Source organism: Meleagris gallopavo, chromosome Z (genome assembly GCF_000146605.3).
Source record: "Meleagris gallopavo isolate NT-WF06-2002-E0010 breed Aviagen turkey brand Nicholas breeding stock chromosome Z, Turkey_5.1, whole genome shotgun sequence".
NCBI classification, from domain to species: Eukaryota; Metazoa; Chordata; class Aves; order Galliformes; family Phasianidae; genus Meleagris; species Meleagris gallopavo.
This window is the reverse complement of record NC_015041.2, coordinates 45,523,569-45,534,780: the sequence shown is the minus strand read 5'-3', so window position 1 is coordinate 45,534,780 and position 11,212 is coordinate 45,523,569. Positions and strand designations below refer to the sequence as shown.

At 33.6% G+C, this 11,212-nt stretch overlaps 1 protein-coding gene across 1 annotated transcript; it reads right to left on the bottom strand.

Moving 5' to 3' along the window:
- Positions 1-28: 28 nt before the first annotated feature.
- Positions 29-10,716, bottom strand: LOC100540047 (chromodomain-helicase-DNA-binding protein 1-like; the record flags this gene model as incomplete). The annotated part of the gene is made up of 13 exons (XM_019610223.2): positions 29-230; positions 2,613-2,750; positions 3,091-3,213; positions 4,183-4,333; positions 5,046-5,184; positions 5,583-5,713; positions 7,054-7,095; positions 8,363-8,523; positions 8,681-8,857; positions 9,314-9,409; positions 9,489-9,585; positions 9,849-9,997; positions 10,561-10,716. Coding segments are annotated over 13 exons (1,743 nt in total), but the record flags the coding sequence as incomplete, so codon positions are not given.
- Between the last annotated feature and the right edge of the window lie 496 nt (positions 10,717-11,212).

Here is an 11,212-nt window from a genome sequence, read left to right as displayed (position 1 = left end):
TTCTTTTACTTTTGTTTTCTCTTCTTTTCTTTATTATTCTTTTTCTTTTAATTCTTTCTTATCCTCTTTTCTTTTTTCTCCCTTTTCAAATCCCTTTTATTTTCCTTCTCTTTTGTCTCTCTTTTTTCTTCAGCTTCCTTCTTTATACCAATATCTGGCTCAGGCTTTTCTTCATTTTCTTTTTCTGTTTTTATTTTTTTATGTAGATGTTTCACTGAAACAATCTCATCCTGCAATATGCAAGCATATATGTCACATCAAACTGAGTTCCTACCTATAGAAGTTTCATAATCATCAGATTAAAGCATACTTTTTATCTGTGCATTTCCTTTTTGACATAGATTTAATAACTATCAAGTAGAAATGGATGAAGCTGTAAAGAAAAATGAGGACTACTCTTCATTTCCTTGATGTGACACAAAATAAGTACTGATTTGGCATGGTAATAAGTGGTGAGAAATTACGTCCATTTAATTTTTGTATGCCCAAAGAATTCTGCTCCTGTAAAAGATAATTGAGCTCAAAGCTAAAAACTGTAGGGAAACAGATTTGCAAATCTGAGCACATTGTTCAGGACACTCAAAAACAGGAATATTAGAAGACCTCAGTTCTAGTTAGTATTGTCCCAGTAACTTTTTACTGCTTCCACATTAAACATTCACAGAGAGAATCCCAAATTCCTTTTTTTTTCCCGAGGTGTTCTGATGTTTTTTTAAAAAGTTCAAATACGAAGTCTTACTTATAGATTGTCTGATGTGGCCCAATTCATTACTTCATGATGAAATAAATGCCCTATCATCGGTGTAACATTTACTTAAGAGGTCAGAGATGGATGCTCATGTCTTTTCAGACATGGAAGAATACTATAATAGTAAGTAACAAATGTAATATTAACAGATGCAAGAATCATCATCATCATCTCTGAACTGATCTGAAATACAGACTGGGCAAGCAAATACAGAACTTTTTGCAGAAAAGTAAATAGAAGGACACCTAACAAGTGAATCCAAAAGTTATTTAGATTAGACATCAAGTAGGCAGTCCAATAGGACTTCGGCATTTAGATACCATGGAAACTTTCTTGCAAGAATCCAATGACTACAAATGTTTCCTGAATGCTTAAACAATTTTTGACTACTGAGTTTTAAATATTCTCAAGATATGGAAGTTAAGTAGCTAGAGCCAAATGTTTAGGTGTTTAAAGAGTACCTCAGGATCTAGTCCATTTTTTTTTTCAGAAGAACTACCATTTGTCTATGCTCAAAAGTATTCAAGTGTTGCATAATCATTATTAAATGTATGAAAGAGGAGAAGACATTCTACTTATTTTCCCAAACCGCAACAAACAGACTAGCAATGTCTTCTGTTAAGAATGGACTCTCATAACGGAATAAGTCTGACACTCATTCTTTCAAGTAGTTTCAAGTCATAATTTACATAGTTTTATGATTCAGCTGCCAATATTAATTTTAGTAGGAACTGTGGTGATAGCACATACAGTTCTAAGCCTTACATTCTAGATAAACTATTCAAGTTATTGTATCTACAAAAACAAACCTGTCTACACAGAAAGCCTTGTTTGTTGGTAGGTTTGTTACTGTCTTTACCTATTCTTCATAAATGAATCTAAATAACATACAGGAAGGCTTTAGTTAAAAATGACTTTTTTTTTATTTTTAAAATAACTGTATCATAAACCGTATCATAGTTCTTCAGCCTAATCAATTTCAAGTACATACCTACTGCACGGAACCTGCTTTAGCACAGGAGTTGAACTAGATTATCTTCAGTGGTCCATTCCAACCCCTACCCTTCTATGATATATATTCGCATTAGTATGTTATTCTTTGCACAGAGAATTGATAATTACAGAGGTACATCATAGTTTAAAATGATTATGAAAGATACTTCCATTTAGTTTTTTTAAACCAAGTAGGAAGGGTTTTAGTTAATGATTTGCACTAAATTACTTAAATCGATTTCATAATCATAAATATAGGCGTAACATGAGATTAAATGTTACCCATGCTGTTCTCTCCAGTGGTTTTGGCTTTGTAATAAATATATTAAAAAGATCTAATAAAACAGAAGCCTGCTGAAATACATCTCAAGTAACACAACAAAGCTAAGTAGCCAGATAATGAAAGTCATGACATAACCTGGAACTTACACATGCATGTTTCGAAACATCATTTATTAATGCTGCTGCTTCTAAATGAATTTGACTTTTTTCCCCTGTACCTGAGCCAAAACATATATCTGAATGATCAGTATTAGTGGTAGCAACACACTAGCCAGAGACTGCAGTTTTATATTTAGAGTTTCATTAGATTTACATTTCTAGCAGATACAATGCTCTAGGCATTTAAATAACATTGGAATTAAACAATGTTATTTTTCGTAAGACTACAAAAATTATTTTATAACATAATTTGGAAAACTTGTCATAATTCTTTATCTACTGGTTTATTCTTAAATTCCATGTGATTGTACTGATTAACAACAATAGCAACAGGAAGAAGAGGCCATTCAGGTACTTTGTTTCTACTAGGTCAAACAGAAAATAAAATATGAACTGCTACTAGCATCTTTAAAATACGAAAGATATTTACCTTGTTATCCTCCTCATCATCATCTTCATCAGATTTTTCTGAGGGTTGTGGTGAAGAATCACTTTTTATTTCTTCTTTTATTTTTGAAGCCTTTATCTTATTCTTCTTACTTCTTGTCTTCCTTCTCTTGGAATTGCCCTGAATGCAAATTAGTACTTTTAATACACCAGCTGACAAATACCTTCTCACCATAACTGCAGAATTACATCAAACAGAATTTTAATCTTATTTACTGCCACTAACAATCATCACTTTTCTCTGGACTGTAGACAAAGCACGGAGCAACAGCAGAGAATGCACACAATTAAGATATATAACATACAAGATATAGTTGCAATTTATTTACTATGTTCGTCTCTTGTAGTACGATTACAAACACTACAAAAAGTAAAAAAGAGAACTAAAAATAAAAAAGTTCAATTGACAGCCCTGTAAGTATATTACTTTGTCTTGCAAATGAATGCCAAATTTTACTTACTGCACCAGCAAGCCTTTGTGCTTCCTTTCTTGCAAGGTCTTTATTCAGTAATTTAATGAGGTAGTCTGCACGGGTCTGTAGCTGCTTTGCCTGGGGTTTCTTGTCTGGATCATCAGGTAAAATCTAAGGAGAACATTGGTAGTATGAATTGTGAATATGCATTATCAAATTTTCAAATATGCTACCTTAGAGCACTCAAAACAAAAAAAATCTTCATAAAAAGATGGTGAATCCTTCCACTTCAACTGTGTCAAGCAAATATGTCAGCATGCTTGAAAGCCATGGGAGAATTTCTTAAATGTTTTCATTTCTCTCTAATCACAGCCAATAAAAGGCTTCGAAATTGCTCAGAGAGTTCAGAACAAACTGAAACTACCCTCAGATTTCTGTTTCCACTTTCATTATTTACCTAAGAAATTCTGTACTTCTCAACCAGTCATCCACAGAACTCTTGCCTCTGCCTCATGCACCTTCTAAATGCAAAACTCATTACTACAGGATGCAAAAAAGCATAGATGTGTGGTTTCAGAAAACAAAAAACTAATGGAAGGCAGAAGTAATTATTAAAAAAATTTGGATGCAATCCTTGCTCCTTGAATTCCAAAGCTACCACTTGTTTCTAACAGCCCAGTTTTTTCCTAAATCTATTGTGCACTACTGCCAAGGAACAACTCGAATACTGCAGTCTGTTGATGGGTATTTTTATGCCACGATGAAAAGAGTTTCAACTGAAGAATGTTGGGATTAAGTGGTGACAAAGAAACCAACCAAAATAACTAGCTAGTACAAGCTCCCTCCCAAAAGCTCAAGAACAAGACAAATACAACAAAAACATCTAAAATAGCAAAAGACAGAAAAAGAAGAATTCAAATGAAAAAGGCCCGAACACACAGAAGGAAGCATAACTGACCTAAGAAGGCATGCCTCAATTGAATACTGAAGTCCTAAAATCTAATAACATACCAAACTACAGAAATGTAGAAGTACTACAGACATGCGAAATCTTAGCCAAAAATAAACAGTTTTTGTAGTTGTTATTAATGTTATTCATAAACAAGAGAAGTCCTTGATGAAATGCTGTAGGTGACATACCTTCTGTGTTAAGCTGAGATCTGGATCCATTTTTATCATTTCCCAGCTGCCATAGCCATATTCATAAATGCCTACTAACAGATTGGAATCATCTTCTTTACCCCAATCTATATCAAAGTGAGCAGCCTTGGTGTGGCATGGGATGACATATCTAGCAGAAATAAATTAGAAAGACAAATAAGGGATTTTTACCACTGGAACATAGGAAATGAGAGGGAAACACATTAAGAACAGAGAAAGTATACCTAGTTGCACCACTAAAATACTGTTATATTCAGGAAATCAGTCTGTGTATCTACCATATTTCCTTAATGTTTTCACAAAATATTTATTTAAATCAGCACTGAAATACATTTTCAAGCTGATCAAGACTACAACGTGAAGAAAAATACATTAATCTGTGGCTCTGGATTATACCACAGTTAGCTAACCATGAAGAAAAGCATAAAACATCATCTAGTCTAGTGTAACTGCTGACTAAATATATGGATAATCTAAGAACAGCGATGCATAAAGCAAAAGCAGTTCTGAGTGGTAACAACTACCTTCAGTTACCATTTGCTGCAGTTTGACATACACCATTTTCCCTCAAGCAGTGATGACACAACAGCTACTCAGCAAGCAAGACTTCTAGTCCAAATTACTATGAAAACCAAACACAGCCCTCAGTGAATGTAGTTCACAAACCAAAGTTGGTTCTGACTTGTGAAGTGAATGAAGAAAGAAAGAAAAATATGGAGTAGGTTGCTGCAGCAGCCAGTCCCTACAGGAAATGGAGCATGCTCTGAGTTACAGTTGTTGAATAAAACAGATGAAGTCCATATTTTTTTTACATGACAACTTCCTTTACAAAAAGAAATTACCTTTTTCTTTCTTCTGGATCTGAAGGAATGGATTTGTGCAGTGGTGCCAGCTCTTCCTCATGAGAGATGACGAGTTTTGCATTCACCTGCACTCCTGAGATTCGAAACGTTGGGCCTTTAACCTTCCCAAGTCTACCTCCTAAAAACAAATGATTAGAGTATTAAAATGTTAGCTGTTACATGCATTTTATGGAAAGACACAGAAAACAAGCAAGTTTGCCGCTGTAGATATAAGAAATTATTTTTTCTTAACTAAATGGTCCAATTAAGTTCCACATGCTTAGTCTGTCAAAGAGTAACAAATTAATTCTAAATCTCCAAGTACTGTAAAAATGCACTGTGTACCACTGTGACAATTCACACACAAAGGAAAAAAATATTTTCTCACCATATCCATTTTTTAAAATCATCCATGCTAACATTTATATTTGTATTTTCTCCTAACACAACTATTTATTGGCATGGTCACACTGCAAGAATAATTTAGACTTCTTGACACTTCTTATTTTGCTCCACAAGCACATCCAAACACTGTACCTGCTCTTTCTTGTCCAGATGAATTGTCCTTTAAAGCCTTAATGCATCCATTGTGTACAAGCTCACCCAAACGTCTAAGGTCTGTCTCAGATTTATCAACTAGCTCAGCATCTCTAGCTACAGCATCTAACCTGTAATAAAAAAATTAACATTTTTATAGCTCTGTCACTTCAGTAATTGTGAATGACTCCTCCAGTTTTTGACGCTAGAGAAATGATCATTTAAGTTATGAGTCACCTGCACTTGCTATCTTGTGTACAATTATGATCCGTGTAGTTAAAAAAAAGCTGAAGAAAAGAATACAGGAATTATAACAATCAAAGTGATTCAGGTATCAGAAGACAATATAACAAGAACTAAAAAGGACTATAGTTTTTAGTTCTATAATTGTACATTAAAAAAAAAGTGCAAATAATAGGCTCACGTAGACTACAAATATTTTTAAGGAAAAGAAATAGCTTATTTTCAGCTGGGATGGAACTACTTTCTTCAAAGTGTCTAATACAATGCTACGTATTGGTTTCAGGAGAAAAACAATGTTGAATACAGACCTACGTTTATATACTTATCGCTAATCAGTGTTGTACAGAGCTGAGGAAATTTGCAGTGAAGGAGCTAGGAAGGAACAGTAGTAGGGCAACTGGCTACAATTGGACAAAGGGATATTCCAGGGATATTCCACACTGTATGATAACAAGAAGGATTTCTGACGGAGTTGTGAGTTTACCTTGCTGTCTTCTGTTGCACAGAGGGGGCTAGCTGGGAATTGGTTGGGGAGTGGTAAGCAACTGCTTGTGCATCATTTGTTATATTTATATATTATATACATATGTATATAACATATGTGTATATATGCGAGTGTGTAAGTGTATATATGTGTATGTACATATATATAGTCATAACTATTACTCTTTTTCTTTTCTCTATCTTATTAAATACTTTTTTTAACTCAACCCACTTGAGTGTTTTTCTTTCCTTTTTCTTTTTTTTTTTAACCCCCACATCCCACTGAGAAGAGGAGGAGTGAGTAAATGTGTGGTGCTGAGAAGCCAGTTGGGTTAAACCACGACAATAAGGGTGGTAGATTTTTCTCAAAACAATGGAATAATGCAGAAAATTTAAAACTAAGTTGGAAAAGTAACTTTGACAATCACACAGGATAAATCAGCAGGTTTTCAACAGGCTAGCAAACACAACAGCTGAACACCTATAACCAAAGAAGCTTAAACAAAAGAATAGGTAAAATACGAAGAAAAAGAGCAAGCAGTCTTACAAAACTGAAAGGTTTCCGGTGTAGCTATCTGAACACATATCACAAAAGGGAAGACATTAAGCCAAAGTTGCACTATAGTCAAGTTAAAAGACTATGCACATTATTTTTTCTCTAGTCAAAGGTTCTTTGGTATATTGTTCTTATTTTTATGGAAACAAGCTTCCAAGCTGCTATACAATTTTAATTAAATAAGCTTACCTTTCCAGAGGGCCACCAAATTTCTTGTAACTCTTGATAAATCTAGTAAAAGAAAATAATTTTGCAGTTTCAATGTATGCTTAACTATACACATTAGTTTTAAACTGTTTGAACTGACAATACAGAATTGTGCTAAGATTTTTTTAAAATTCAAAACCAGAGAGACTAGGGCAGCTTAGTATATCCAGATAATCTACACAGAGTCAGTGTAATGTAGTATTTGGTTTAAGAACTGATATGAATAAAACAACAGAAGGTACAATTTATACTCTTTATCACTAAGAATGTTTATTACTGTATTTTCACTTGTCTCAAAATTCAGCAACTAGATGTTCTTTAGCCAAAAAACAAAAAAAAACAAATGTAGAATTCTGGTAAATAGAGAATAAGAAAATACAATAAAATAAAAGGTAAAAAATATTACTGCTGTTGGAAAAAATAAGTAATGGAAAGAAATTGTAAATATCAGGATAAAAAGGGAATGAAATGAAAATGCAAGTTGCAAGTGCAAGCACATGAATAGCTTCGAAACGATAAGCAACTAGCTGTGCTGTTAACTGAAACAAAAGAGCAACAAGGATTTTCAAAGGATTATTAAGGGTTATTATTATAATGCGAAACATTTTGAAAGATATAAAATATTTTAAAGAAATGTGAGCAATTTAAATTTCTGAATCATTTTGAATCATTTCCTGAAGCCACAAAGGTGAAGTAAAACAATTCTTTCTCCTGTCAAAAAATTTCTAGCATCGTTTTGATGGGAGGTATAATATCCATTTCTCCAACAGGATTTTGTATTTTTTGTTTTAAAAATGCACCTTATTAGATTAATTCAATTACAGTATGAACAAGTATGAAAACAAAACCCATTCAAGCTTTTGCATTTGTCATCACAAAGATATACATACCCCTTCTACAACTTTCAAATAAAACAATGGGAAATAGATTATTTTGCACATGTTAAAAATCACCTGTTGCAGGGACAATTTCCTGAAGTTGCTGCACTCAGAAGATGCAGGAATTAGGAGTAGCTCATGATAATCAAATGTAAAACTATTGGGTGACATCTTCCAAGCTAGTTTTCTCCTTACAAAATTGAGCTCATTTTTGACATAATAATTCACTACATCAGCACACAGAGAACAAAAGATACAAAATGCAGAAATGTACAAAAGAGTCTAAGTTCTCTAATCAGTTTGAGAGAAATCAGCTGTTTTCTGTATTTTTGAACTCTAGAATAGTCAAAACAAACAAAAAAACCCACCTGACTAATTCCCTTTACAAACATACACATCTGCCCATATCTTACCGTCTGATCTCTGCATCACTAAATCCTTTAATATTTTCTCGAGGAATAGTTCGAGGTCTCCCACGCTTTTTTGGCCGTTTTCTTTCTGTGATGGAGTCACTATCAGATCCAGAGTATCTTCTGCTCCTACTACGTCTTCCTTCACTTCCATTAAAGCTGATCTGGAATTTCAGAGTAAGAATTTGAAACTACATGAGTAACTCACACATAGTAAAGTCTTACCTAGTCTGACAAAAACATGAATTCAGAGAAGGGGAAAAAAAAAAAGGACAAAAACCCAAATGAAAGTATTAACACAAAAACACAAGACAGAGGTACCTGTTTTGCGCAGTTTCTCATCCTCGGGAGCATGTATATTTCTTCAAGCTCTTTTTGTCTTTCCTCCTCCTCTATTCTTCTCCGCTGGGATTCTGGGATAATTTCTTCCCAATTTCTTGAATTTCTTTCTGGTTCCAACTCAATATCATCTTCATCCATATTGGAAAAGTTCGCCACCTTATATATCAGAACATATGTAGTAAATAGATGGCTTTATTTAAATAAGACTTACCTGCTAATATTTTAGGGAAACTAAGTTCTGCATTTTATGCATTTATAAACTGTACCCACATTGTAATATTATTAACCAATGACACGAAATATATGGCATTCAAGTATACTACAGGGCTGAAAGCACTTTCTAAAAGTCATCAATTAAGACTGTGTTTAAGAATACCACGGCTACTTAACATCAAAGGCATTAAGAAAACACAACCCAGAACTGTAATAATTAACACATTCATAAATATTTCTTATTTTAGTAACACATTACTTATTTTTCAATACTTGCACAGACAATAGAGATGAAAAAACATTTTATTAGAAAGAGATTCAGAACGAACAGATGCAGAGCATCATGTAGTTTTTATAAAGAAAAGTAATTATGACAGGAGGAAGAGGACAGAGCTATACCTTGAACTGTGAAAGCAACTCATCCCCTACAGTCAATGGACCTGGCTCATTTTCCCGAGTTTCAGCTCTCTTCAAGATTTCGTCTATATCCATTTCCTGAAAAAGATGAAAATCTTCTTTACAACTAAATAATTCATATATATTTTTGGTTGTTTTGTCTATAAAATCTACCTACCTGGGGCTCCTGTTCTTCTCCTTCAGGTTCTTTAAAAAGTTCCTCGGCACCAAACTTCAAAATTGCTGATAACTCTTCTTTATTAAAAGGTGTAGAGCTGAAATACAAAATGTTTCAGTAAAACCATTTTATTTTAGAACATAATTTTTTTTTTAAATCATGAACCAAATTAAGCATTCTTTTTACTGTTCAATAAAACTTAGTACAGAAACAAAAATCTACAATGACAGTACACCTTGAAGCTTTCATTTTCATTTAACCTTGTTTCGCCTTTTAGTAATCAGTGAAATTACTGTCATTTTTACTTATCTGTCAAATACAATTAAGTGTAAATTGATGTATAAGATAACACAAATGTACCTTGATGGAGTAGAACCTGTATGCAGAACAGTTTTTCCTGTTGTGTCCATTCTCTGAATTACTAAATGGTCTAGCACCATCTTTTTCTTGGCTCTTTCAAGAATATCTTCTTCTACTGATCCTTTTGTTACTAGCCGATAAATATTAACCTGTATATTTCAAAACATTAAGAAACAACAAAGAGAAATGTAAATCTCATCTACTTATCTTTTTAATTTTATTGACTGGCTTCACACATGAATATTTTTTCACTGATGTTGCCATGTCTTCACATAAACAGTTTAAAAAACAGAGAAATAAACTCAAGACTTGTCTCTTTTTAACTTCAGTGATTAGCCACAATTTTTGCTATATACAAAATTGTTGTATTTCTGATTATTATGGCATGTCTTCTCCAAGAAAGAAACTTGAAGAGAACTATGAAATACTTTACTAAGGGTGGTGTGGCTGATAATGCCAATGAAGGTTAGACAGGCAAACCCAGAACTTTTCTCCCCCCTCCATCCATACATCACTGCTGCCATACTTTGTCTCCATTTCAGGAGATTTAAAAACTGAGTAAAAATTGAGCATTTATTAACATTTTTGAACACACCCATCCAATTATTAATTACTCTCAAAACACACAAATACTGCAATGGCCCACACAGACAGCTGACAGCTACTGTATGGAATCATCCTTCAAGTTTGAAGCTTTAAGCAAAATGCGTACCTGTTTCTTCTGTCCAATTCTATGAGCTCTCGCCTGTGCCTGCAGATCGTTCTGTGGATTCCAGTCAGAATCAAATATAACTACAGTGTCAGCAGATGCCAAGTTAATACCTAATCCTCCAGCTCTGGTAGACAGTAAAAAGCAGAAATCCTGCAATCATAAAACAAGAAATAGTTTATTTCTCAGTTTAACTAATGTAACAAACAGCAACAAACCATGACTAAGAAATGAGTCCTGGGAATTATGCTACACATTTCCAGGAAGACCACTGCTCATTAAAGGCCAAAAATACATGGAGTTTTATAATTTTTTTTTCAGGAAAGAAATTGAGAATAAAACAGAAAACGTGATTCTGCTGCTGTCTAAATGTGGAATTCACTTCCTTTCCTGAAAACTGTGCGACATTTAGATTCTTCTTCACCTCAAAAACTGCACAGTATAACCGTACAGATTTCAGACAGAGGCAATGTCTGGGCTAAAAGTTTAAAAATTTTGAACAGATAAAAGTAAACTTGGATTTTACAGGTATCTGAAGTTTACTTCACAGAGTTAAATCTTTCCTCCTCAGTCAGAGCAGAAACAGAAACTCATCAGCAACTGAAAAATGTAATCCTATTACCAAGAAAAAAACAGCACTCCCCATCACAAAAAA